At 52.9% G+C, this 24,776-nt stretch overlaps 12 protein-coding genes across 15 annotated transcripts; 8 read left to right on the plus strand and 4 right to left on the minus strand.

Annotated features, from left to right (window-relative positions):
• Positions 1 to 1,091: 1,091 nt before the first annotated feature.
• Positions 1,092 to 3,298, plus strand: H257_13842 (hypothetical protein). Its single transcript, XM_009841517.1, has one exon. It carries the CDS (start codon positions 1,190 to 1,192, stop codon positions 3,251 to 3,253), a length of 2,064 nt encoding a protein of 687 aa, XP_009839819.1. The 5' UTR covers positions 1,092 to 1,189; the 3' UTR covers positions 3,254 to 3,298.
• Positions 3,299 to 5,015: 1,717 nt separating this feature from the next.
• Positions 5,016 to 5,712, plus strand: H257_13843 (hypothetical protein). The gene has a single exon (XM_009841518.1). It carries the CDS (start codon positions 5,284 to 5,286, stop codon positions 5,602 to 5,604), a length of 321 nt encoding a protein of 106 aa, XP_009839820.1. The 5' UTR covers positions 5,016 to 5,283; the 3' UTR covers positions 5,605 to 5,712.
• Positions 5,713 to 6,141: 429 nt separating this feature from the next.
• H257_13844 (hypothetical protein) lies at positions 6,142 to 6,451 on the plus strand. Its single transcript, XM_009841519.1, has one exon. It carries the CDS (start codon positions 6,159 to 6,161, stop codon positions 6,375 to 6,377), a length of 219 nt encoding a protein of 72 aa, XP_009839821.1. The 5' UTR covers positions 6,142 to 6,158; the 3' UTR covers positions 6,378 to 6,451.
• A 170-nt stretch (positions 6,452 to 6,621) lies between these two features.
• On the minus strand, positions 6,622 to 7,781 carry H257_13845 (hypothetical protein). Its single transcript, XM_009841520.1, has one exon. It carries the CDS (start codon positions 7,693 to 7,695, stop codon positions 6,721 to 6,723), a length of 975 nt encoding a protein of 324 aa, XP_009839822.1. The 5' UTR covers positions 7,696 to 7,781; the 3' UTR covers positions 6,622 to 6,720.
• Positions 7,782 to 8,285: 504 nt separating this feature from the next.
• H257_13846 (hypothetical protein) lies at positions 8,286 to 9,408 on the plus strand. Its single transcript, XM_009841521.1, has 2 exons — positions 8,286 to 8,843; positions 8,884 to 9,408. Exons 1-2 carry the CDS (start codon positions 8,303 to 8,305, stop codon positions 9,303 to 9,305), a joined length of 963 nt encoding a protein of 320 aa, XP_009839823.1. The 5' UTR covers positions 8,286 to 8,302; the 3' UTR covers positions 9,306 to 9,408.
• Positions 9,409 to 10,536: 1,128 nt separating this feature from the next.
• H257_13847 lies at positions 10,537 to 11,644 on the minus strand. 2 transcript variants are annotated; one of them, XM_009841522.1, is made up of 3 exons: positions 11,319 to 11,644; positions 11,103 to 11,258; positions 10,549 to 11,050 (listed from the first exon to the last, which is right to left on the minus strand). In XM_009841522.1, the coding sequence occupies exons 1-3, from the start codon at positions 11,569 to 11,571 to the stop codon at positions 10,599 to 10,601; spliced, it is 861 nt and encodes a 286-aa protein (XP_009839824.1). In that variant the 5' UTR covers positions 11,572 to 11,644; the 3' UTR covers positions 10,549 to 10,598. The 2 variants fall into 2 exon arrangements, with proteins under 2 accessions (XP_009839825.1, XP_009839824.1); XM_009841523.1 differs by having other exon boundaries at positions 10,537 to 11,050; positions 11,103 to 11,644.
• Positions 11,645 to 11,680: 36 nt separating this feature from the next.
• H257_13848 (hypothetical protein) lies at positions 11,681 to 12,592 on the plus strand. The gene has a single exon (XM_009841524.1). It carries the CDS (start codon positions 11,730 to 11,732, stop codon positions 12,492 to 12,494), a length of 765 nt encoding a protein of 254 aa, XP_009839826.1. The 5' UTR covers positions 11,681 to 11,729; the 3' UTR covers positions 12,495 to 12,592.
• A 143-nt stretch (positions 12,593 to 12,735) lies between these two features.
• On the plus strand, positions 12,736 to 14,001 carry H257_13849 (hypothetical protein). The gene has a single exon (XM_009841525.1). It carries the CDS (start codon positions 12,921 to 12,923, stop codon positions 13,620 to 13,622), a length of 702 nt encoding a protein of 233 aa, XP_009839827.1. The 5' UTR covers positions 12,736 to 12,920; the 3' UTR covers positions 13,623 to 14,001.
• A 451-nt stretch (positions 14,002 to 14,452) lies between these two features.
• On the plus strand, positions 14,453 to 15,889 carry H257_13850 (hypothetical protein). The gene has a single exon (XM_009841526.1). It carries the CDS (start codon positions 14,829 to 14,831, stop codon positions 15,303 to 15,305), a length of 477 nt encoding a protein of 158 aa, XP_009839828.1. The 5' UTR covers positions 14,453 to 14,828; the 3' UTR covers positions 15,306 to 15,889.
• Positions 15,890 to 16,307: 418 nt separating this feature from the next.
• On the minus strand, positions 16,308 to 17,839 carry H257_13851 (hypothetical protein). Its single transcript, XM_009841527.1, has one exon. It carries the CDS (start codon positions 17,807 to 17,809, stop codon positions 16,403 to 16,405), a length of 1,407 nt encoding a protein of 468 aa, XP_009839829.1. The 5' UTR covers positions 17,810 to 17,839; the 3' UTR covers positions 16,308 to 16,402.
• H257_13852 lies at positions 17,827 to 21,572 on the minus strand. Of its 2 annotated transcripts, XM_009841528.1 has the most exons (10): positions 21,476 to 21,572; positions 21,347 to 21,427; positions 21,231 to 21,297; positions 21,079 to 21,187; positions 20,835 to 21,031; positions 20,629 to 20,756; positions 20,506 to 20,581; positions 20,362 to 20,462; positions 18,154 to 20,143; positions 17,827 to 17,849 (listed from the first exon to the last, which is right to left on the minus strand). In XM_009841528.1, the coding sequence occupies exons 1-9, from the start codon at positions 21,563 to 21,565 to the stop codon at positions 18,185 to 18,187; spliced, it is 2,808 nt and encodes a 935-aa protein (XP_009839830.1). In that variant the 5' UTR covers positions 21,566 to 21,572; the 3' UTR covers positions 17,827 to 17,849; positions 18,154 to 18,184. The 2 variants fall into 2 exon arrangements, with proteins under 2 accessions (XP_009839830.1, XP_009839831.1); XM_009841529.1 differs by lacking the exon at positions 17,827 to 17,849 and having other exon boundaries at positions 18,002 to 20,143.
• Positions 21,573 to 21,932: 360 nt separating this feature from the next.
• Positions 21,933 to 24,727, plus strand: H257_13853. 2 transcript variants are annotated; one of them, XM_009841531.1, is made up of 10 exons: positions 21,933 to 22,147; positions 22,192 to 22,323; positions 22,367 to 22,654; positions 22,704 to 22,901; positions 22,965 to 23,057; positions 23,122 to 23,331; positions 23,383 to 23,814; positions 23,868 to 24,018; positions 24,066 to 24,530; positions 24,574 to 24,727. In XM_009841531.1, the coding sequence occupies exons 1-10, from the start codon at positions 21,944 to 21,946 to the stop codon at positions 24,699 to 24,701; spliced, it is 2,301 nt and encodes a 766-aa protein (XP_009839833.1). In that variant the 5' UTR covers positions 21,933 to 21,943; the 3' UTR covers positions 24,702 to 24,727. The 2 variants fall into 2 exon arrangements, with proteins under 2 accessions (XP_009839833.1, XP_009839832.1); XM_009841530.1 differs by having other exon boundaries at positions 23,868 to 24,530.
• Positions 24,728 to 24,776: the final 49 nt, after the last annotated feature.

Raw genomic sequence — 24,776 nt, forward strand, 5'->3', positions numbered from 1 at the left:
GCTGGACCTTCCTAACGAGAAATTCGCATCGACCATGCGTGACTTCAATAAGCACTAAGGAAACATGCGAGTGAGTGTACTCGAGAGTGCGATTAACTGCTGACATGAGCATTAAGCTGATGGTGGCATGAGTTGTTTGAGTCGCTGGGAACGGTACTTCTGCATTTTTGAAGTCGATAAAAATGATCGTCTTGACCAATAATATGGCAAAGAAACCATGATGCAGTCTGATTGGTTAATAATTAGAAGTAAGGCCTGCCACCTTACGAATTCCACAAACAAGTCAACAAATTCGCGCCGTTTCACATTGAAAAAATCAACAGTTCCGGATATTTCATTACATTTGCGGATGCAATTATTTTTTTGCGCATGTGCATGTTTTGTCGTACTCGGATGACATGTCGACATGCGCATACATCGAAAATGGGCGAACTTTGAGGACGATTTTCTCGAGCTGTGTAATACTTAGAGCAATACTACTCGTACTACAAGATAGTCCATTACTAGTTCAGCCTATGCAGCATGGTCTGCGCATACATAGCTCTCTCTGGCATGAGGCATCTTACCCGCATGTACAGTACACGCATATTCTTGAAATACCACGAATATGCCAAGTTCGAAGTTGTCGTTCTCCACAAGTGTTGATTCAGGCGACATGCAATAAGGTGTTGTTGATAGTATTGGTTGTTGTTATGAGGAATGGAGAGTTTCGTGACCTCTTGTGCAGTATGCATTGAGAAATCGCTGACCTGCATCGCGCCTTTCCCGCATGTACGCATGCACATGTATAAATCGATTTGCAAAACGTAACTAACTATGGGGATGAATAAAAATACGCATATTTAATACAAATATCAGCATTAAGATGTTCAAGCGAATAATAATGTGTAACTGTCGCGCATACGTTCGTGTGGAAGTGGCAGATCAGTACTTGGTTGACTCGCACGCGACAACTTGAATAAAGATGCATATATATCCCCTCGACAATGGCACACCATGATTTGAACGAATCAAGGACCTTTAATTCTTCATAGTGATGTGTTTGTGTCCTGTTCCCACATCTGCCGGCTACACTCCCAACCACTCAATTGCTATAGTTAGACGACGAGTTTGTGGCTATTTGTAGCTGTTGGTTTCCCCGAGACAAGTAGTATCTGATAGCTCACCCACTTTCATAGCTATAACCGAAATGAACAGCTTTGCCACGACCATCCATGTCGCGTCGCGGCAGGACTTGACGCCGGTGTTGCCTCTGTACAAGAAATGGCTGCCCTCGTCCCACCTCACCTTGATTTCGCAGTGGGCGAAAGTGGCCAAGGTAGCGCTGGGCGTGTTCTGCACGTTCCTCCTTGTCGTGGACGTGTCCAGCAACAACTGGGAGCTGATCGACTACGTCGGGGATGCCAAGCACCTTCTCACGCCTCTCCTGGCCATCGATTCGGTCGACACTATGCAGGATCGGTTCACGTTCTGCGACGGCGGCGCGCCGTCCGATGTGTCGCAGATCGGCCAATTCCACATCAACATTTCGTTGGCTCAAATTCAAGCGAGGGACAGCAACACGTTCATCCTGGGCACGACCAAGCACCTAATCCAGGATCGTGCCAATGACATTTGCGGCGAAATAGTTCAATCATATCCAATTAAAGACCCCACTGCCAAGTCCGTCCGCCTTGGGACCGTCGACGACGACATCACGTTTGCGCGAGGAACTGCTCTCACCCACTGGTTCGGCAACACACAGTCGTCGCCCCAAGCGACAGATGGCATGAATGAGACGCAGTTAAGGGCACTCGGGTACGTTCCGGCGCGGCACAGCACGGACCTCCGCCTCATGACCCCCCTCGTCCTCCCCCCGCCCGGCCAAGTGACAGCAGGCTCCGTCTCCATGTACCGGTTCTTCATGAAAGCGTTTTGCTCAGGGTGTGTGCCTGGCACGGAGCTCGGGCTGGACACGTGTGTGATCGAGTATTTATACAACGACACGACGAACACTCTGGAGATTACATCGAGCCAAGCCATCCTCGGGGGGAGCCACGAACTGGGGTTCATCTTTCAACGTCGAGGGGGGCCCATACTCGCGCTGTACGTTCGCTTCGTCATGGTGCTGCTCGTCATTGCCGTGTACACCACCAGTCAAAAGACCGTCCAGTGGGTGGACTTAACCCAGCAAACGCTGCCCCAACGCCTCCTTCGGTTGGTTGCCCCCCCTCTGTACCGCCAGCCCTGTTTCGTGTTTGACTTGAGCGACATTTGCTTTAACAGCGACATCTTTGTCGTGTTGTACTCGCTCACGGTGCTCGCAGACGAAGAGATCAGCATGGTGTATTCCAGAGTGTTGAGCCACTGGTACACCAACAGCGGGTTGGATCCGTGGCTGCAGCTGCGCCTCATGTCTATGACCGTCCGGTGGTTGTGGCTCAACTGCTTTTTGCTCAAAGCCGCCAAGTGGATGTGGAACGTCGCCAGCATAGTGCAGTACACTGGAGACAGCTCGGTCATGGGCTGGCTCAACTTTAGCTCGGTCACGTGGTTGTACCTTGGCGTCCTCGTTTTGTTTGTACGCAACGAGTTCATCGAGTTCAGCAACTCGGTGATCATGGACTTGAACCATGCGACGCAAAACTTGGACGCAGTGTCCGTGTCGTTTCTGGACAGCTGGTACCTTCGAGCCATGCCGGGGCTGGCGGTCGTGCTAGTCATCAACGTAGTGGCCATGTTGGCGCTGGATCGAGCGGCGAATCGGCGGTGGTGGCGAGTGTTCGTCAAGAGCTCTGTTGGAAGGCAGCTCATGTTCAACTCGACGTCCATCGTCGCCGAAGTGCGCGGGGACGTGGTGGAGCACCTCGGCTACACGGGCGTGACGATGAAAGCCCGGGCGCTGGCGACCTTTCGCTGGTTCTTGTCGACCCATTTGACCTGTTTCGGGCTTGCAGAACACCCCAAGGTCATGCGAGGGCTCGGTGCGTTCAAGCCAAGGCGGATCAGCGCCGACGACGGTACGTCCAGCGCCGAAACGGTTGACGACACGTCGTCGGGCAACTCGAGGCGCCGGGTTGGGTCGTCAACATCGCAAGTGACAGATGACCTGGTCCAGCCGTCGCCGTCGGAAATCACCATGACGCAGCATCTGTACATCCTCGTTCAAGATCGAGATGGCCACGTGCATGTGATCGACGGAGACAAGCGGGAGATGCAAGCACTGAATGTTGAAGTCAAGATCTTAAGAGATGCTAACGTGCTGTTGGGATGATCATAATTCCAATGTCAATAAGATAAAGATGAGTTGCAAAACCACTCTCTATGATGTTCGTTTAGATGTTGACCTATATACCGGTACAGTACCTACCCCATCCGTTGTGTGGTAAAGGAACAGTAGTGGTGTCCAATTCAACTTGGCGAGTTTCTTACCAGCCATGAAGTCGCTTAACACAGGAAAGGTAGGTTAACGTTAGATACCATTCACCTCTGCATACCAGGCAAAGCACAGGTAACGCCCACAGTTGAACTAGCGTTACCAATAGAAAGTATGTAAAAAGGGACTACTTCGTATATTATTATTGAATTGGCCATCTGTAGTATGTGATGTCAGCCTAAGCAAAATGTCGTGTCGCGCAAGATCTTGACTTCGACGCTGAGTGCCTTGAGCCCTAGCTTTTGGTCGTTGATTAGGTGGACTTGCCCGTCTCGATCTTGCACCAGCATGTACTGCTCTGGATCGGAAGTGTCGATCGAGTCTGCGCTATTTCTCTTGACGGGTTCTTCTTGTACCGCGAGCCACCCCGCCGACGCTTCTCTTGGCACTCCCACTGACGATCGCTTTGACGGTTTGGACATGGCTCGTTGACGTTTCGCGGCAACGGACGACGGTTTCGGCGCGATGGCGGCGTTGGAAGCCATGCCCCGCATGGCACTCGGGTGCTCCACCAGGCCGAAGTGGGTCAAGTGACTGGAGAAGAACCAGTGAAACGTGCATAGCGCCCGCGCTTTGATTGTGATTCGCGTGCCTTGTCCACTTGCCCCCCTGGTTTGGACTGTAGACACGTCGCCGCGCACCACCGCTAAGATGGACGTCGAGTTGAACATGAGCTGGCGCGCCATCGAGTTGTGGGCAAACGCCTGCCACCAATGCCAATTCACAGCGCGATCGACCAGGAGCCACACGACCAAGTTGGTAACGAGGGCAAGGGCGAGGGTCGGCATCGCCCGAACGTACCAGCTGTCAAAGAGCCGCACAAACGTCGCGTCCAAGCTTTGCGTGGTCGAGAGCAGCTCCACTTTGTCGGCGTTGTTGCGGTTGATAATGTCGTTCCGTTGAAACAGTACAAACACCCCCAGATAGATCCACGCGACCGAGCTATAGTTGAGCCAGCCCATAATCGTGTTGTCGCCAGAGAACCGCGTGAGGCTGACAAAGTTGACGGTCCACTTGGCAGCTTTGAGCAGGAAGCAGTTGAGCCACAGCCACCGCAGGTGAATCGACATGAGGCGAATGTCCACCAGTATGTCGTCGGACGTGTGGTCGTGCCACGTGTGAATCTCTCCTGAAAACACCATGCTGATCTCTTCGTCCAGCAATACCATCAACGTGTACAACACGACAAAAATGTCGCTGTTGAAGCATATGTCGCTCAAGCCAAACACGGAGCAGGGCTGGCGATACAGTGGCGGGGAGATCAACCGAACCAGACGTTGGGGTAGGGATTGCCCGGCATAGTCGAGCCATTGGACGGTCTTTTGGCTGGCGCTGTACACGCCAATCAAAAGCAGTAGAGTTGCGAAGCGTATATACAGCGCGAGTATGGGCCCCCCTCGACGTTGAAAGATGAACCCGAGCTCGTGACTCCCTCCGATGATGGCTTGGCTCGATGTAATCTCCAGAGTGTTCGTCGTGTCGTTGTATAAATACTCGATTACACACGTGTCCAGCCCGAGCTCCGTGCCAGGCACACACCCTGAGCAAAACGCTTTCATGAAGAACCGGTACATGGAGACGGAGCCCGCGGTCACTTGACCGGGCGGGGGGAGGACGAGGGGGGCCGTGAGGCGGAGGTCCGTGCCGTGCCGCGCCGGAACGTACCCGAGTGTCCTCAACTGTGTCTCTTTCATGCCACGTGCAGCGTCTGAAGTGGTGTCCCTGAAACCGTTGCTTAGGGCGGTATCTCGCATGAACGTAATGCCGTCCACGACCGATCCAAGCTGGACGGACGTGGCGTTGGGGTCGTTGACGGGGTATGATTGGACCAGTCGACCGCAAATGTCGTTGGTGCTGTCTTCAATCGTATGGCTTCCCATACTGAGGATGAACGAGTGACTGTCTTGTGCTTGAATTTGAGCCAACGATGTGTTGATCATGAATTGACCGATAGTCGACACATGCAATGTCGACGCGCCGTGGGGGAAAGCAAATTGCGCGGCAATCTCGTCTGGGCTTTCGATGGTCAACAGCGGCGTGAGCAAGTGCTTGGCATCGCCTATGTAGTCGATGATGTCCCAGTTGTTCATGGCCACGTCGATGCAAAGCAACGCCAAGCAAAACACCCCCAGAGCGACTTTGCCCCATGTTGCAAAGACCTGGATGTACTGCCCGTAGCCACTTGGTGACCTCCGAACGCTCTCGTTGAACGGCATTACGTGGACCTGTGCCATACGCGGCAGTTGCGGCCTCTGTAACTGGAGGCACACGAAACCGAAACGGTTTCAAATAGTACCACCTTCTGATATTTTTGCATATCTCCGTAACGTTATGAAAGTTATGAAAGTTGCACCTTTGGATGTTGATATCTGGATAAGAAATGGACTAGCCAATCAAAATGCGATAGAAACAGGGATCAAGAATGCACGTCATTTTTCACTGTATAAGCAAATACCTTGCTTGCTGCTTGTAAACACGATGTCACTAAATGGTTGAATTACCTTTTTGTCAATTCACATGGTTATGTATGCGTCGCTTCTGTCGGGCAAGAACTGACGCAGGACTATATGATGAGCTGCATATAACTTACCTGGCCATTCAAACTCACTGACCCTGCAAAGGAAGTTAAGCTGTGCTACTACACTATGCGCAATGAATACGATATGATTGGCTAAAATGTCGATTACATTTGTTATGCATTATGATTGGCTAGAATCCAGCAACTACAATTCGGAAACTTGAGATGGACTCACCGCCGTCGACGTCGCACCAATTCAAAGCCGCGGGCCAGCGCAAGAAACTCCCGGGAAGCGGTGGTATGGGTAGCTTCCAGATGGAAGGAGAAGCGGACGACATGGACGTTCACCAAGGATCTCTCCCCGTGACCCGCCCGGACTTTTTGGTGCACACGACGTTCTTCAACAACTTCCAGGACGACTTTGATGATGACGACTTGATGTAATGCTTGGCTACGTGGCTTTTAATTACCAATGTAGCTGTAAAAGCTTGAGTGGATCGCTCGGCGTCGCGTCTTCATAGCAGGTCGTCCTATCGCGATGCTGTTAGCCTTGCAATCTCATGCAGCATCTACAAGTCTGCACTTTGACGACACGGTGTTGGCAAAGGCACTTTACTGTACGCCTAGGATCAAAACGTCACACTGGATAGCATGATGCTGCAGGGACATCCCACATTTCGATGCTCACTTTGTTCCTACAAAATCGAATCCAATGTTCATGGAGTTAGCTTACAACCTACGATCCTACGCGCGAGGCCTGTACTAGTTCATGTGATATGCTACATAGCTACACTTCGACGACAGCGCCATCATCGTGGCTCAGGTGCTTGGCGTCGGCTTCGGCGGCCTCGTCGTCTTGTTCTTCTTGGCTCTTGCTCTCTTCCTCTGCCGTGGCGTTCACTGTCAGCACCGACTCCACTTCGTCCGCCTGGGGCGCCTTCATCGTAGCCATGGCCACCGCCACCACCGCCAGGACCAGCGCCAGCCCCGACATGCCGTACACGAGTGGCGCCGATCCTCCGGCGGCAGTCCCAGCAGATGACGCCCGACCAGTCGTCTGTTCGTTGTTGTTTTGGGTGTTGGGCACTCGGACCCACGTGCACCCGCGGAGGTCGACGCCGCCGACGCTGCGAATGACGTCGCACGTCGAGTTCCAAGGGGCGACGCACCGATCGCCTCTGTACGACGCCAGGTGGCTGTGACAGTCGCCCCACGCTGTCGCATTTGCCTCCGGACAAGCCGTGCCAACGCCTCCGCAAGGAGTCGCGTCCACACAATACGTGGCATCGCCCACGACACTCACTTGAAACGGACATGGCGTCGGTGCAACACTGGCTAACGTTGGTGCTGGAGTGTCTTCGTGGTGGTCGATGGAGATTGTGGTAGGTGCAGCTATGGTGGTGGTAGGTGCAGGTGTGGTGGTACTGGTGGGTTCAGATGTGGTGGTGGTAAGTGTAGGCGTGGTGGTGGTAGGTTTCGGTGTGGGTTCTGGGGTCTCGCCCTCTAGATGGTCGGGTACAAGTAAAGTTGTGGTAGGTGCAGGAGTGATGACGATGCGGGGGGTGTCATCGATCGTGGCATTGGGTGCAGCTGTCGTTGTAATGTTTACATTGGGGTTGTCGTCATGGGTTGTTCCTTTGGTCATTTTGTGCTGGGAGACCACCATGTTCATGAGTTGATCTCGGTTCATGGCGTGGGTGCCAGGGACAAGCGCTACAGCGGCGAGGCACACGCACGCGACAATGGAGCGGTTGGTGAGCATGGCACGTTTGGCAGCGGTGATTGAAATATGACGCTTTGCTGGCAGAACACCACACTGTTCCTTGTGCTATGTAGGCATGAAACTCCCATGTCGACGGTGGTTTCGCCATTACTGAGCAGATCTTCTTGAACAGTCGGGGGTTTCATTGTAGTTGTTGGAGGGTGTCGAAGAATGATGTAGATGCGAGATCGACATGCACATATATGAAGCAAAGAGCGACATGAGGTAGGAAGAAACCAATTCGCTGGTCGCTACTGGCGCCGTCAGTGCCTTGGGCACTTCTATGTTCCATCCAACGTTACCGTGCAAGAAATGCTCAAGTCCATCATCTCTTCCAAAGTGTAACCGTCAGCAAAATATCATGCGAACATATTTCTCTAGAAAATGCTATTAATAAAGTAGTGCATACGAGTATGAGATTCTAATACAGTACAGTACTACTACGTAGTAGTAATATATTTATTATAATACAGGGAATTATCCATGTCAAAAATGAATGCATCATTTTATTTTTCCGATGAAACAAAAAAATCACTCGGAAATTGGGCGATGGCAAAGAATGTTGGTCTTGCAATCCTTCCAAAAACTGACAATCGTTGACGGCACAATGGCCAAAGCCAAACTGCTTGGCATCTCTGCGGTCGTCGTCCTCGTTGCATCCGTCGCGTATCATTTCCAGTCTACTGCCATCATGCGATTGGATACCATGAAACTCAAGAACGCCAACATGAGTCTGCAGGGGCAGACGGCGCTAGTGGTCGGAGGCACGGCGGGCATCGGCGAAGGCATCGCCCTCCGGTTGGCCCAAGCGAAAGCGAACGTCGTGATCGCGGGGCGCAACGCCGACCGAGGCAAATCCATCGTGCGCAACATGCAGACAATCAACCCCTCGGGCACCTATCGCTTCCTGCCCGTGGATGCACAGCTCATCGGCAACATCCGCGGATTGTCGGCCGAGGTGCCGCATCTCGACAAGCTTGTGCTGACCCAGGGCATTGCGACCATCCAAGGATTCACGCCGACATCGGAAGGCATTGATCAGAAGCTCGCGCTCCATTACTACGGCCGCATGGCGTTTATCGAGGAGTTCCTGCCGACGTTGCGGCAGTCCACGCACTCCCCTCGCGTGCTGTCGGTGCTGAGCGCCGGTACGACCCATCTTCGTCCCTTGCTCATCATTTCGTCTAGGGGTGCATTCTCCATACGCCAACTACACGAACGACCCGTCGCTAGAATCTTCATATTCCCTGAAGAACGCCGCCGACGCCGCGGGGTTCTACAACGATCTGATGCTGGACGCATACAGCGCGGCCAACGACCAGATCGCCTTCGGGCATGCCGCGCCAGGATTTGTCGCGACCAACTGGGGCACGGAGATGCCGTGGGCCATTCGCATGCTCTTGAAGCCCCTCAAGTACCTGCTGGCTAAGTCCAAGGCAGACTGCGCCGAGTTTATGACCGACTTTTTGCTTCGAGAAGACGTCGCGGGTGGACAGCTGTACTTGACGGACGCGGTGGGTGAACCAGCCGCCGTCACGACCGCGCACACCCCCGCCGCAGTCGCCTTCCTCGCCAAACATACCCAAGATCGGTTGAAATACGTCCAGTAACGAGTTGTTCCTTACAGGTTGCAAAATGCATATACCATAACCCGCTAGTTAACAGTAACCATAACCCGGTAGTTAACAGTAGTTATGGATATCCTTATCTACCTAGATGGCTACAGTACACTCAGGCCTCGAAAAAGTAGTATAGTATCGAATACTAGTATACCGGAAGACGATCAAAATGAAATCATATTTACTTATGGAAAGATGCATACTGGCTACTATATTTCCCTATTTGACAATGGTCCTCTGCTAAGGGACCCTATTTTCCCTACCACATGGACAGAAAGCAAACTTTGGCGGTGGTCTTGTAGGATCATTTTGGCGGCGAAGAACAAGCGTTCAACAATGTTCGACGAATGCCGATGATACCAGTCGGCGACGTTTTGAGCTCAGAATGGACAAATCCTCGTCACCAGGTGTCTGCAAATCACTCTAGGTGTATTGCAGCATGGCTACAGCATCGAACGGCACCAAAAAGTATGTACTACTATTAATAGTATGGTTGCGCAGGCTATTGGTCCTTTTTTGATATAACTAGTTATATCCAGTAGTTCGTTTGACTTTAATCCAATAGGACCATTGCTTTGGGGTGAAACAAACTAACATTACTGGATATGTCCAATAAGGGCCAAATGGGCTGAGTGGCCTTTATCTTGCTACTGTAATGTTGTTCGTGGTTTTGTGGATTGCCACTGAGCCGTTCGTTCGATTGCGGTATAGCCGAGCTGGGCTTTAACTCAAGGCAAAATGAATCGTTACTTAAGACAATTCCGACTATACCGCAATCGAACGAATGTACAGTTTCGTGTTCAACGCAACCTTTCCATTGTAACGGTAGTGCGATTGCCCAACTGGAAAAAATATTCTTTTTCTATGCGCCGCTTATTTTATAGTTAACGTTAGGGAAATATTAACCCTCTAATGTTAGGATTTACAGTTAACTGTAAGTCCTTGTAACGTTACTCTACTTTTCCAGAGGTAGGAGGCTTCCCTCCTTGACTGTGAATATAGGGAAAAAATGGGAATTGATTTTCACTATTCATACCTACCCAAGTCACTTTATATTGGTCAATATACTCGAATTATTTCATTCTAGCCAATCAGAGAAGTTGAAGATAGTAGAAATGGCCAACCCAAACCCACTGGAATGAATATTGGCCACTTTTACGCACACTTTCAGGGCTACAGAATCATAGGGTAAGGTACTAACTATTAATAGGATATACTGTAGTTGACACTTTGCTTCCCATCCGAGCTGGTTAATATTTTTTAAGTCCACTTTATTTATTCTCTTCATATTGGGCGATGGGGGTGCTCGACGTGGTTCAACACTGCCAACGTGTGGTGATGTATAAAGGCGGCGGCATCGGGAGAATGCGCCGCCGTCTTCTGGGCCGCGCTGCCGTGTTGGTCGATGAGGTGGACCCCGCCCATGGCCGGAAATGCCGACGCGTCCAGCAGAAAGTCACACATAAACTCGGCGCAGACGTCCGGGGACTTGGCCAGCAAGTGATTGACGGGCTTCAATAGCATGCGAACGGCCCACGGCATCTCCGTGCCCCAGTTGGTCGCGACGATGCCTGGCGCGGCATGGCCGAAGGCGACGCCCGCGTTCGCATCGTCCTGGCTCCACGCATCCAGCATGAGGTCGTTGTAAAAGCCCGCGGCGTTGGCGGCGTTCTGGAGGGTGTAGCTGTGTCGCAGGTCCGGGTCGTCTCTGTATCCGTCGTACGGCTTGTGCACGCCTACATGATGTGTGATAATGATGGTCATGGGACGATGGTGGCAAGGACAAACCAGCGCTAAACACGGAGAGCACGCGCGGCGACTGCGTGGACTGCCGCAATCGCGGCAAGAACTCCTGGATGAGCGCCATGCGACCGTAGTAATGCAACGCCATCTTCTGATCAATGCCTTCTGACGTCAGTGTCCGACCCTGCAACGTCGCGATCCCTTGCGTGAGGATCAGCTTGTCCACTTGCGGCAACTGATGAGATAACCCGCGGATCCCACCTATGAGCTGTGCATCCAGCGGCACGAAGTCATGGTTCCCTCCATGGAACGTGTCCTTCAGGTCCTTTACAATCGCGGCCCCCCTCCTGGCATTGCGACCGGCGATGATCACGTTGAACTCGGCCTTAGCCAGCCGCCGAGCAATGGCTTCCCCGATCCCGGACGTAGCGCCAACGAGGAAGGCTGTCTGTCCTGGGAATCGCAGCGCTCCATTCTTTTGCTGAAGGAAGGCCAGCCGTCGACCTGCTGTCATGGTTGAAAGTGTATCCAATGCCCTTTAAAAGGTTTTAAAAAGGTGTTAACTCATAATTTTCACCGAGGAATGCGAATATTTATATCAAAACGATTAGTTTTTCGTTACAATTTGTATTTACAGGCTAAATTTCATTCACTCGCACAATACAGTACACCATGCTGAATCGTGCGTTGCGAAGCATCGTGCGGCCGCAGCGGAATCGGGGGTCTCAGCTGCATCGGTGTCATGGAACAGTGGTGAGCTACTACGACAGCCAATCTGGCCAGCATGTAACCTATACGGACGCTATTCACATCCACGGCCTTCACTTTGGGTCGTTAGACGAGGTCACGACTAGTGTCCAAGGCCTCGACTCCATCACCGCGACCCACGCCAACATCAAGACACTTCCACTGGAACATGGAAAGCCTGTATACTTGACGTATCCTCCATGGACCCCTTCCTCGTCGTCACCTCCTTTAGCAGTCAACCTTTCTTGTACATCTCCACGTGAGGACTGGAACGACGTCCTCGCGCAGTGTGCTGCCGCCACGAAGCTTGGACTTCCTATCAAGGCCACACTCGCCCATGCATTTGCCTCGTCCGATGTCACGATCCAATTGGCCGGGAGCTTACTTGCAGATGCAGGCGTGGGGATCATCACGCTGGATGACAGCGTGGACCAGTTGGCGGACGAAGACAACCTGCTCGAAGCCTTCGAAGCCCTCACGTGGTGCGACGTGGTGGGACTGCCCATGAAGCAGCGCATCGGTTTCCGCGGCTCCGCTCACACGTCCGAGGACCTTCTCCTTCTAGCCGTGCAGGAACACGAGATCAAGCACTTCGACGTATGCCTTCAAGGCGGAGTTCACGCTGTGACGCCATCCCACCTCGCGCAAGTGCTCGATACCGCGGGTGTCCCCCATCACCTTGTCCTTTAATACAAGGTCAACTTTGGCTTCTAGTATTTGCTTGATCGCCTCTCGTATGCACCTACGTTCCCTTGTTCACCCTGCACCTACGTCCTCCTGCACTCGCCTATTCGTTACTAGTATACTGCATGATATTATCCAATCGATTCGAAATTGGAGTGTTTGGGTATGACCAGCACCAAATCAGATCGACCAATCAAAACCCAGAACACTAATCAAGTGCCCAATCAAATCCACCCTTCGACCAAATAGTCAACACCGAATTAGTGTGTGACCGAAATTAGTGTGATCCTGGCCGATCTTTATGGACAAATAATCGATAGATTTGGCGAATAATCAGCACAAAAGTCAACCAAAATTTGGGGAAAAGGCCAATATTACACTTGATGTTTCAGCACGGGGGAGTTGGCAAATGCTCCGACTTCGTCGACGGACATGGCGATGCTGCCGCGAGGAACGCTTTCTTCCTCGGTGTCGTCGGGGATTCGTTTACCCCCGACAGTGTCATCGTCGCTACTGTCGTCCCCGTTTTTGTCGTTTGTGGTGGTGGTGTCGGTTTCGCCGACTTTGTTGTTCGGCGTTCCCGAGCACGATGCCGTGTCCGTCTCGTGGTACCGCGCTCGTCGGCTACGGAACACGACTACGACCAGCACCAGCAGAAGACATGCGACGCCGGCGGCCCCCGCGACCGCCATGGCGCGGCCGTCCCCCGCCTTCAACATGTCCACAAAGTCGCTAAAGCTTGTCGACGTCGTCGGCCGGACGTGCGTCACATGCTCCTCCGGTTGCGCCTGGAAGGCGGCGTTCTGTGCCGGCGTCTGGCAGACGGTGACCCCTTGGTCCACCGTGATCCAGTTGGTGATGTCGCCGTTGTCTTTGACGCGTCCGCACGTGGTCAGTTCAAAATGGTCCTTGGGGTTCTCTTCGAAATGTAAAATGTACTTTCCCGCCACTTGCTTCTCGCTCTCGAGGCTGCATGTGATGTGCGTCACCACCGAGTACACTTGCGGCGCGGACGGGGCACCACCAAGCAACTTCTCGAAGGACACACCCACGCAATGGAACTCGTCGCACACGTTCGTGCGGTTGTACGCGGCGAATGCGCGGTACGACGCCTTCGCGAGCGCGCCCGAGTGACTCGAATCGATGTTCTCCCATCGCGTGGTATTGAGACCCGACGAGTTGGCGGACGCAGCCGATGGAGAGATCGATGTGAAGGGAGTAGGCGCTTTTGTGGAACTTGAGGCGGAACCTGCCGTCGCCGGGGTGAGAGTGGTGCCGTACGGATCTACATCTTCCTCAACTTTGCGGGAACCAGCGGGGCATGGCGGGTAGTTGCAATTGTTCTTGGGATCCCGCGTCAACTGGATCAACTCGCCCGTCTTGAGGTTTTCGCATACCTTGTATTCCTCCACACACGCCATGATGGCAGCAGACTCGACGGACGCTTCGGTGGCGGTCTGTAGCGTTAATGCAAAAGTGCGGCAGGAACATGGATGTTTATTGGGTTCGGTAATGCTGATTCATTTATACAGTTTTATCCGGATGTCGGAAGAGGTCACACAAGTAACGTTACACGTGTTTCGCCACCTCCTTTGCCCCACCGTACGTAGTTATTGCATTTGTAGAATACTAAATAAAGGGTTTACACGCACATAGAGAAAGAGTACTTCGTAGTACTCTTGATACCAGTAGTCGCTTGATTGCATGAGGTGTTGTCGATTCTACAAGCTCAAACCAGTACGTTGTTAACGTTATACCTAGAATATCTTGCACGTTGTAAGGTATGTGTAAAACCAGGTGCAATGTGGCCCGACTATTTTAAGCGAATTTCGAAGACTGTTGCTCACGTCCCGCTTATTCGTTTATACAGGTGATGAATCATCCATTCCGAGCATTTGCTGCCGTGGACGATGATGAGCAACAGAAGCGTGCTGGAGGAGGTCTACCAGTAGCTAGCTCTATAAGTCCATGTAACGACAATCATACGGGGTCTATTCAACAGTAAATTTGGCCTCTTGGTTGACGCCAGGTGTGTCTAGCTTCATCTGGGCCTTCAAGCTCGTGGTGGTGGCAGGTTCGTTGAGCACGACCTCGTCCACTGCGGACGCCTTGATCTTCTTGCCGGCCAGCTCGACGTCCTCGTCATCATCATCTTCTTCTTCCTTGCTTTCTTCTTCGTCACCCACTTGGTTGTCCGCGTTGTCGCCGGTGGTCGAGTATCGGAATCGGTTGCGCAGCATGACGAGGCCGGCCACGATGAGCCCCGCGGCGACGAGGGCGGCGACGGCGGCCCCAATCACGAACGGATCGCCGCTTTCCAGTCGTTTGTAGTACTCTGCGATGGCCGACGTGTGCTGGACGTGCTCGACCTTTTGGTTGGCAAAGTCAGTTTTCTGCTCCGGGTTCTGGCAGATGGCCGTGCCGTTATGGATGCCAATCCAGTTGGTCACAATCGAATCCTTGACGTGGCCGCACATGGTCAGCTTGAATGAATCGACGGGCATCTCGTCAAAGTGCAAGATGTACTTGCCGCCGGCTAGGTCGTCGGCGGCGGCATTGCACTTGACTCGAGCCACGACCGAGTACATTTGGCCGCTCTTGGGCAAGAAGCCCGTCAATTTCTCAAACGATACCAGATCCACATGGAACGCGCCGCACGAGGACCCCGTGTACGTGGCAAACGCATCCACCGACGCCTGGGCCAGCGCTTCCGGACGAGTTTCGTCGATGCCGATCCACTGCTTTTTCTGGGTGTCCTGGGTGGGGACGGCGGATGTAGGCGCGACGGGCGGCTTGGTGGTAGCATGGAGAGGATGACTTGTTGTGACCACAGTCGTGGTGGTGGTCGTGGTAGGCGCAACAGTCGTGGTGGTGGTGGTCGTGGTTGTACGGGCCACGGTGGTGGTGGTAGGGGCCACGGCTGTGGTGGTGGTGGTGGTCGTGGTGAGTACAGGAGCGGCCGTGGTGGTAGTTCGAGCTACGGAATAGACGACGGTGGTAGAAGGCAAGTGTGTTGCGGCCGTGGACGCGATGGTAGCAATGGGTTCAGTGAGTTTGGGAGCGGCAGTGGTCAAAACAGGGATGGTGGCTCGTTCAGCTGAAGTTGTGACTGAAGGAACCGTCTGAGTGGTGGTGACGGAATCTGTCGTGACAACCGCCGCAGTCGGAGATGTAGCAGATGATGCAGTGGTTGGGAAAGTAGTAGTTGTGGTGGTCACAACTGGTGTTGATGTTGTCGTCGTAGTCGCGACAATGGGAGTTGTAGTGGTGGTCGTTGTGGGGTTGCTTGGCGGTGCTACTATGGTCACAACTGGAGTAGTTGTCTCGGCGGGAGGACTGGACGATGGAGGCGGCGAAGGTGCGGCGTCAGGCATGGTGGTGGGTGGGGTCTGTGAGTCGATTGGGAAATGCTGGGAAAAAGGTGGGGATGGGTACTTTATCATCCGGATAAGTGGGATTTGAATGGATTTGATTGGCGAATTTGTCGCATCATTCGGATAATACAACAACGCACGACTTGGATTGGCTGGGGGACGATTACTGTAGGTACTAGTAGGTATGAACCCTGTTTCCAAACGACGACTCTGAATTACCCTTGGTAATAACTACTATGTTAGCATTCTCATCGATAAGTCCATGCTTCTATGCTGGCATGCGATGGGCTTCTCGTGGCATGCATCATCGTTCTATTGGCCGAGGTAAGGAGAGTGTTGTGCGCGTTCCTTCTCCTTATGAGTTCTCTCCAGTCTGCTGCTGCCACGTGTTGCAAAATGATACTTATTCGAAGTACTACTACTACGTAGTACATACTGTAGTACATCTCAGGATCAACAAATCTCCATATTATTAGCAAAACATACTAGTCACTACAATCCAAGCTCTTGCAAACTAGTCATCGACAACTTGCGTGACCGTTACTCTATTGTAAAGATGCTTTGGCCGCCATCCCGTCGCTCATTCTTGTCTCGATGGGCCTTCCCAATGTAATCCAGCGCGTCCGTCTCCGTGGGGGTCTTCTCGTCCTCCACTTCTTCCTCTTGTTGGCGGCGCCGCGCCTCCGCCTCCCGCGCGCGCTCCTCGATTCGTCCCGTGGCCACCTCTTCCAGGATACTTCGCTCCATCTGGCGTCGCTTCATCGCTGCAATGCGCCGCCGCCCGACGACCACGGCAAACCCAAACGCTAGCAGCACAATGCCGGCCACCGAAGCTACAAACAGGTACAGCACCGTGGGCTTCTCCATTAGCGCCGCCAGGTCACTGAACATGCCATGGGAAGAATGTGCCGTCGATCCTTCCTTGGGCAGATGCAACGTGTGCTCTAGGGGCTGATGGATGTACTCGAGTCGCTCCCGCGGAGTCTGGCATGCCGTCGAGTGGTTGTGCTGGGTCAGCCAGTTGGACAGGGTTCCGTTGGCCAGGACCCCACATTGTGTCAAAGATACCGACGGCGGACCCGATTCTGTCAAAAGTTCCAAGACATACACTCCCGACGTTTGGTTGGTAGTGTTCAACGTGCAACTCACATCCATGACCACGTGGAACAGCGCACGCGACGACGGGAGGTCGGCGCGTTCGGCAGAGGTGATGCCGACGGCGAGATGGTCACAGACCGAGGAATCGTTGTACGCGAGGAAGGCTCGAAGGGCCGCGGCCGACACCTCGGCGGGAATGGTCGAGTCGGCGACTGTCCAGTTTAAGGCGCTGGAAGGAGTAAAGTCATGGAATTTGCGGTGGGTGATGTTCGAAGGGAACGAAGTTGTGTCGACTGCTGCGGTGGTATTTGGTGCCGTGGAGAGTGGCGGAGACGTCTCGTTGTCTGCGTCGCGACACGGGTAGAACTTGCAGTCGTTCGATGGATCCCTTGCAACGAGAAGCCCGCTTCGGCATTCGTACGTATCTGTCATGCATGCGACCTTCACAACAGAGGGGGGAGAGCTTCTTGCCGAGGTGATGATGGAAGGGGTTGGAGTTCTGGCTGAGGGTGGGGATATTGGAGTTGACGATGGAGCTGCAGTGGTAGTTGAGGCACTTGTTGAAGGGCGTGCCGTCGTTGAAGCTGGCTTGGGTGAAGTGATTGTGGTCGATGGCAGTGTTATCGATGATCCGTTGGCAACGAGAGAATGTGTGAGCTGTGCCGTCACGGGAGCTGATGTTGTTGTTGCGGTCTTCGGCAATCCGGGGGTGGTTGATGCCAGCGTCGTCGTAACAGCCACAGGGGTAAAGGTAGGAGTTGATAACAATGGAGAGGCTGCGAGGTTCGTTGGAGGGGGTCCTTGGGCGCTTGCCGCCGACGACGCAGCGGGTGACTTCGGCGAGGCCATGTTGTATAGGGTGGTCTATCTGAATATGGTGGCGTTTTTCCTGTGGCACATTCTGATTGGTCACTTCTCATCACGTCGTGGCTCTCTAAAGTACGTATCATCCCTCTCAACATAAACAATCGCAATCTGGATTTGATTGTGAAATACTGAAGTAACATTTACTACCAGGCAAGACGTACTTAGTAGGAGATGGTCAAAACATGTCAGTTATTATAACCGAGTGTCCCATAAACGGGCCGGAAAATGTAACCGACGACGAAAGGTCATGTTTGGAACATGTAACGGTTGCCCAAACGATCCATTGTTCACTGGAACAATCTGGGCTTGTTAAATGTAACTCTTACCATAATTAATGTGTGGAGGATGTGTTCCTTCTCAAGTCCAAGGCAATTGAACCACGCCTTCGACTGCACCACCGGAGATGACACCTTCGTTGAATAGCCCAGCGTCGACCGTAGACGGTACGCGGTTGATTTGTTCGACTACCTCAGCGATCTCGTCGGTCGTTGTCACCACCTCTGGGGTCTCGCCGGTTGCGCTTACTACCCTCAATGGGGGCTCGTCCTGTGCTTGTATATCGGTCAGAGGGGCTGGTTGAATCGCGACTTCTATTGCATCTTGAACGGGTACCATGGGCTCGGCGATGGATTCTTGGCCACCCCCTTCCTCTGTTGACAAGTCGGATGTGTCCACTTTGTCCTCAGCAGCGACAGGAGGTGCTGCGGATGTCGATGTATCGCGACTACCATCCTCTAACCCAGGGGTATCTGGTACGAAGTTGACTGGTAAATCGTCGAAAGAAGCAGCAACAGGTATATCGGTCGCAGTCGTTGGGTTGTTGTCTGTCGAGGGAGGGTCGTTCTTCGCAGCGCATGCCAATGGAGTACCATCCGAAGCAGCAGCAGCCCCAATAACTGGACACTTGGTGGACGCGACGACATCCGACACGAGCTTAGCAACTATCTCTGACACTTCGCCTCCAAGAGGTACTGTATCCACTGAGTGCACTCCTTGTACTGGCTCGTCAACGGCGGCCATAATAATATCCGAACAAGGTGTGGTGTCCACCAGCGACGCAGAGGTGGTGGTGGTGTCTGGCGCGACTTCACCACCCGCCGACTCTGCAATCACTTGGCCCGCAAGTTCATCGTGGGAGTCCGTCGAGCGAGCAACTTGTGGAGCAACTTGACCGTTAATAGAAGCAACCACATCTGCAGCAGGCAAGACCTCGTCATGCGCGGGGAGACAGGCTTCGGCGGCATCCTCCACAGGCGTCGAAGTGTCCGTGACTTGGGGAACCTGCACACTAACCTCCGTCGCGGTTGGCTCGATTTCAGTAGCAGGTGCTTGGGTATCGAGAGTTAGTTGGGATTGAGCTGACAATGGTTCTTTGGAATCGACAGCAATCGTCTCGTTGGCGGTCTCAACAGTATCGAGAGTTAGTTGGGATTGAGCTGACAATGGTACTTTGGAATTGACAGCAATCGCCTCGTTGGCGGTCTCAACAGTGTCGAGAGGACGGAGGGGATCATCCCCTGGCACGCAATCATCCGGCTGGTCCGTCGCATCGAGTTGCATGGGGGGCTCTACTCTCGTCACATCTGGTTTCTCTGGGGACAACTCTACTCCTGCAGTTGTCAGCTCCAGAATATCCGACGAAGTACCCCCCTCCACCGACGAGCCAGTGTCCTCGACTTTCGTCGCACTGTCCGTCGGCTCTTGTCGGGCAGGCAAGTCACTCGTGGTGGTGATTGGGGCACCCTCGTCTTCCAGGGTAGCCGCCGCGTTATCCGCCTTGTTGGAGGATACTTGAGTCAAGGCGTCCGTTGCGATGTCTACGATGCCGTCCGTCGCTGTCGATTCCGCCACCGCCCTCCCCTCGGCTGCATGAGCCGCCTCGCCGGTCGTTAAACAGTCATCGGCAGCCAGAACCGGCGAGGCTTGGAGATCTTGCTTGGAGTAGCTGGACAATACCGCAGCATCAAGCTGTCGTTGCTGCTCAGTGTGGGGAGAGGTTTCAATGTCCGATGGGGGGGGTTGAACATGCACCAGTGGAACTACTACAGACCCTTCTTCGTCCGTGGAGGCTGGAGGCGGCGAGATCATGATGACGGGGGGGATGGTCGGCGAAATGTCATGGCGCGGTTTCAGTGGTTCTAGGCACTGGTGGCGGACCAGCGGCAGGGCTGTACTGTCATCGGGGGGGTGTCGGGAGGGCGTTCGAGGCGACTTGGGGACATCCAGGGGTGGCAGGTCGTTGCGGGCGTTGAGCGCACTCCGGGGGCTCGAGACGACATTTCTCGGGTGCTTGTTGGCTTTCGGGGATATTTTTTGCTACAGCGTACATGTTGAATAAGTCACCCAAATTTGGACTTCAAAAAAACTATACTATACACAGATTCGTATATATTTGGTTTTGCCCAATGCGGATGGACTGGGTCGAATAAAATGATTGGATTGGCAGAAATTCGACAGGACGTGATTTGATTGGCTTAGGCGGTTCTTTAATCCATTCCCTTTAGACATTGATATGTGCATCGATTTGACAATACCTCGCGAGTGTGTTTGGGTGGACTGGCAGCGCCTTTCTTGGGGCTGCTATCCTTTGGCGCCATGAGCTCATTTTTGGCTTTGGTGTGGATTGTGCGGCGGGCTAGGGCGATCGTTTGAGAACGAATTTCAATGATTAAGTCCACCTGCGACGTAGGAATTCGTCAATGTTATCGTGACCCCGTGGCTCGCACCCAAATACTGCTCGGCTATCCCCACGCCCTGAAGAATAATTAATATATATATCATAAATGTACCCGTCATATTACCGATTGATACGAACTCACGCACGCATGATATTGCTTCAAGTATTCGTACTCGACGCCCAGGTTGTGGTATGCAATGCACAGCACGGACACGCGATCTTTATTCGCATCCAGCGGTGTCAAGTCTTTTCCTATCGATAATATAATGTACATATCCGAAAATGATTGATTATTTCAGTGTAAATTCACAGAGATGAGACGAAGTATACCTGCAGAAAACAGCTCGTCTTGCAGCAAAATAAGCGCAGACTGCGCATGCTCCACGGCCTCTGCGTGCTTCCCCATGGTCGACAGGACGGCGCACAGGTTCAGATGCGTGTCGGCGGTCGTTTCCAGTTTGTTGAGGTGCAGCTCAATGGCTAACGCACGTTTGAGGCACGTGAGTGCGCCATGGAGCTTGCCGATTCTACACAACCAGTGGCTAAGAAAGTTGCTCGAGAAAAGAGCAACTACCGGCGATAATAGCATGCCATGTTGTTGAGTGTCGTGGCGCGCTCCTGTGGGTGGTTCTCGGTAAGGATTTCGGCTTTTTTCAGCAGTTCCAGTGTGACTCCATAGTTTTCTACGTCAATGTCAATTATACCTAGCTAGTTCGTGCAGCGTACCTTGTTGGAGATATGTCATTGAAAGGAGGTTGCACATCTCCGCCACGGCTTTGCATGATTCCCTCACCTACATCTCGACGGTCTTACGGCATGCTTGTATGCAGAAAAAATTGCACCTCGACTGCATCCAGTCCAAAGAAGTGACGGCGGAGGACCAGCGCTCGCTCCATGCACTCCAGCGCGGCGACGTAGTTGCCCTACAGATGGCACTTGAGAATCATAAGGCAGAACGACATGGGTGGGACCTGCAGCTGGAATTGGACGCATTGCTCGTCCAGCTTTTGCAGAGCGTGGAGTTGCGACTGCTCCGTCTGGACTTCCGCTGACACGACCATTTTAAATGACATGGAGCCGTTTCGGTGTAACCGACACGGTCGCCTTTCTGACCGTGTCTTTACGGCAAACATGAACACATTCGCACAAGATACAGTAGTTCGCTTGTGAACGTCGACAAATCGTGCTGAATGCTCGAGCACAACCAAGCGGTACACTGTATTAAGTACTCCATGATCATGTCCCGAGATTTGACGAAATGTATTGGGGGATGGGTGTGCCATAGTATAGACTGGTCGTGCCCCGATGAGCAAGAAGTTTTGACAGCGAATCCCGCTAGCTGTTGTACATTATGTATTCACCCCGGATTGCCTTTGCAATAGTTGTTCAGTACAATATGATGAAACCGACGAAACAGACAGTTTCACATCGATGCCGCCATGGATGTCAACGACAGTGCGGTGCTGCAAGAGAAGGACCGCGTGATTGTGCTCCTGAATGAGACCGCCAAGGCGTTTCAGTTCCAAGTGGCGTCGCTCCAGGGCCAACTCACTTTGGCCACGAACCAACTCGCCCAACGCGACATGGTCGTTCATGACCTCCAGCAGCATGTGCAGGACCTCAAGAATGCCAGCGCCGACCAAGTACCCATCATCAGTTACTCGAGTACCGTCTAACCAGGTCTTAGAACAGCACAATCGCAGGGCTGCAGAGCCAACTGGCCCTCCAGAAAGCCACGCTGGACGAAGTGGAAGGGCAACTCAAGACTGCGGACGCCGACTTCGAAGCGTTGCGAGCTACGTTTGAGGCCAAAGACACAGTCAGTTAGTTGGATTAAACGCCAAGCTAACGACTTGTGGTAGGACACTTCGGACAAGGCCAGAGAATGCATCAAGTTGAACGAGTTGATTGTTCGCCTGCAGAACGAGGCGAGTCAGCTGAATGTCGTGATCCGCCGACAGGACAAACAACTGCAGGAGAAGGCGACGGCGACCGTCACGACCGACGCATGTCTGTCGGCGCGGGATTACTCTGAAAACCAGCTCATATCTCTGCGCGATGACGCGATTGAGGCGAAAGCCAAGGAATTGAAGCTTGTGACCGATGCCAACGATGGCCTTCGGGCTCAGCTGGATGCACTCGAGATCGAAGTACTAAAAAACTCAATCCCCTTTGGTCAATGCTGGTGTATATGTATAGATGGAGAGCTTGCAGGCGGTGCTGACCAGCAAGGACGTCGAGCTGCATCGAAATGCCAAGCGCATAGACAGACTCGATCGACAAGTGGCGACGTTGGAAGCTGCTGCCAAACAAGCACAAGGACGGGAGCTCGCGATGGAGCTAAGTACCAAGCAGAACACGCAGCTATTACAATGCCTTCAGGCTGAAGAAAGCAAGGTACTCGTTGTATATTTCTACTCCTTTCGTAAACTGGTGAGAACTCTGAACAACCAAAACTAGAGCGAACAACTAAAGCAACAAGTTCAAGCGCTTACCACTGACTTGGCCCACGTCCGTAGCCAGGCCACGCAGATTCGGTCGGAAGCTGCCGTGGTATGTCGGCAATACAACCCCCGAGCATTTTCTAGTGACAAATTGAACCACAACCATTATCCAGGTCGAGATCGACGTCGAGCTGAAAACCAAGGCGCTGGAGCGGCAGTCCCAGAACTTGACCACTTCGCTCGAAAAACTCCAAGTGGAGCGCGAGGGGATCCGGGAGGAGTTGTCTGTGACGCGGTTGAAAGCTCGGGTTGAAGTCGAGGGGATGCAGGGCGAGCTGATCCAGCGGCGCACCAAGCAGTATGAACTGACCCTCAAACTACATGTAAGGGCGACCTAGGCGTAGAAATGCAGCTGGAAAGTGCTGCTGTTTTAGGAAACTGAATCGCAATTGCACACGCTTCGCACCACCACCGAAGGCTTGGACGAAGAATTGCAAGCCACCAGGTCTCGAATGCAAGAGCTGGATCGGTTGTATGCGGACGCGAAGCGGTGGAAGGCCGACATGACGGCAACGTTGGACGCTATGAGCCAAGAGAATAGCCACCTCCAGCGGACGTTAGCTGTCGACACCAAGCGATTTCAAGTGGAATCCGCTGCCTTGCACGACCAGCTCAAGGAACTGGAGCGATTTGTCCAGACTCAAGCCATACAGCTGGGCAAAGCCGACGACGCCAAGACGAGTGCGGCGCAGGATATGCAAAAGATGAATCACCAAATCGAAGGAATGCAGGAGCGCATACATGGGTTGGTGGCGGAGGCTAACGCAGAAACCAAGCGACGGATGGGGGTGGAAATGGAGCTGACGGTATGGTGATGATGTTTGCGAAGGAGAAGCGCGTTGCTTATGTGGCGGAGTAGATTGCCCACGAACAACTGCAGCAACTCCAAGCGAATTCACAATCCATGTTGGCCGGGTGCTACGTCGAGCACAAAAAGCTCCAAGATGGTAAAAATAAACTCAAGCAACTCCTCCAGCAACTCGAAGCCGAATGCAAACGTGAACAACTCGGTACATACAACACAGTGATTTGTACGTTATTAGCTCACGATTCGTAGGCAAGTCCCAGCTCCTTCAGGCATCTTATAACATTCTGGGCCATCACAAGGGGCATCTGGTCGACTGCTGGCTGTCCGATGCCGATTTGCCCATCTTAGTTCGCTATTTCCAAGCGATAGACTCGCCTCTGGACGTGTTGGACCTACGTTCGAACCGCATCACTGATCAAGGAACTAAACACTTGCTACTGCTATTGCAGCCAAGGCGAGCTCTTTTCATGAGCATCAACCTCCAGGAAAACTACATCTCCCCTCAAGGCATCCGACTCCTCGCGACCGGGATGGAAGGGATGGGGTACTCCATTGTGATCCAAGATGGACGTGTCGAAGCCACAGATACCAGTGGCCGGGTGCTTATTGTCGACGTGTCGAAAAACAAAGACGCAGCCGTGCTGGTGTTCACTCCGTGCAGTGTCAAGCTGGCCAAAGTGAAATCGCTCAAGCCAGCCAGCGTTTCGAAGCCAGGTAGATGATTCATTTACTTGAATAGATAGTTAACACGTGGTAGACCCGCTACAAGAGATTTACGGCGCCGACTTGGTCCAATCCATGGTTTTGAAAAAGGATTACCTACCCCCCAAAAACCAAAGCCCCCTACTTCGATCCCCACGGTGCCAGTCCCTGCCAAAATTGTAGCCCTACTACTACGTAGTAGTAGTACTAACTAAATGCAATGGGGTACGAGTAATCACTATATTAATAGTAACACTG

The sequence above is a fragment of the Aphanomyces astaci genome (genome assembly GCF_000520075.1).
Source record: "Aphanomyces astaci strain APO3 unplaced genomic scaffold supercont1.51, whole genome shotgun sequence".
In the NCBI taxonomy this organism is placed as follows: Eukaryota; Oomycota; class Saprolegniomycetes; order Saprolegniales; family Verrucalvaceae; genus Aphanomyces; species Aphanomyces astaci.

Coding starts and splice junctions, on each gene's coding strand:
- H257_13842 (XM_009841517.1), top strand. CDS start 1,190: ATGAACAGCTTTGCCACGACCATCCATGTCGCGTCGCGGCAGGACTTG.
- H257_13843 (XM_009841518.1), top strand. CDS start 5,284: ATGGCTTCCCATACTGAGGATGAACGAGTGACTGTCTTGTGCTTGAAT.
- H257_13844 (XM_009841519.1), top strand. CDS start 6,159: ATGGACTCACCGCCGTCGACGTCGCACCAATTCAAAGCCGCGGGCCAG.
- H257_13845 (XM_009841520.1), bottom strand. CDS start 7,695: ATGCTCACCAACCGCTCCATTGTCGCGTGCGTGTGCCTCGCCGCTGTA.
- H257_13846 (XM_009841521.1), top strand. CDS start 8,303: ATGGCCAAAGCCAAACTGCTTGGCATCTCTGCGGTCGTCGTCCTCGTT. Junction 8,844..8,883: donor GCTGTCGGTGCTGAGCGCCG/GTACGACCCATC, acceptor CATTTCGTCTAG/GGGTGCATTCTCCATACGCC.
- H257_13847 (XM_009841523.1), bottom strand. CDS start 11,571: ATGACAGCAGGTCGACGGCTGGCCTTCCTTCAGCAAAAGAATGGAGCG. Junction 11,051..11,102: donor GCTCTCCGTGTTTAGCGCTG/GTTTGTCCTTGC, acceptor CACATCATGTAG/GCGTGCACAAGCCGTACGAC.
- H257_13848 (XM_009841524.1), top strand. CDS start 11,730: ATGCTGAATCGTGCGTTGCGAAGCATCGTGCGGCCGCAGCGGAATCGG.
- H257_13849 (XM_009841525.1), top strand. CDS start 12,921: ATGGCGATGCTGCCGCGAGGAACGCTTTCTTCCTCGGTGTCGTCGGGG.
- H257_13850 (XM_009841526.1), top strand. CDS start 14,829: ATGGCCGACGTGTGCTGGACGTGCTCGACCTTTTGGTTGGCAAAGTCA.
- H257_13851 (XM_009841527.1), bottom strand. CDS start 17,809: ATGGCCTCGCCGAAGTCACCCGCTGCGTCGTCGGCGGCAAGCGCCCAA.
- H257_13852 (XM_009841528.1), bottom strand. CDS start 21,565: ATGGTCGTGTCAGCGGAAGTCCAGACGGAGCAGTCGCAACTCCACGCT. Junction 21,428..21,475: donor GCGTCCAATTCCAGCTGCAG/GTCCCACCCATG, acceptor TGCCATCTGTAG/GGCAACTACGTCGCCGCGCT. Junction 21,298..21,346: donor TTGGACTGGATGCAGTCGAG/GTGCAATTTTTT, acceptor GTCGAGATGTAG/GTGAGGGAATCATGCAAAGC.
- H257_13853 (XM_009841531.1), top strand. CDS start 21,944: ATGGATGTCAACGACAGTGCGGTGCTGCAAGAGAAGGACCGCGTGATT. Junction 24,019..24,065: donor ATGCAAACGTGAACAACTCG/GTACATACAACA, acceptor CACGATTCGTAG/GCAAGTCCCAGCTCCTTCAG. Junction 24,531..24,573: donor AGCCAGCGTTTCGAAGCCAG/GTAGATGATTCA, acceptor AACACGTGGTAG/ACCCGCTACAAGAGATTTAC.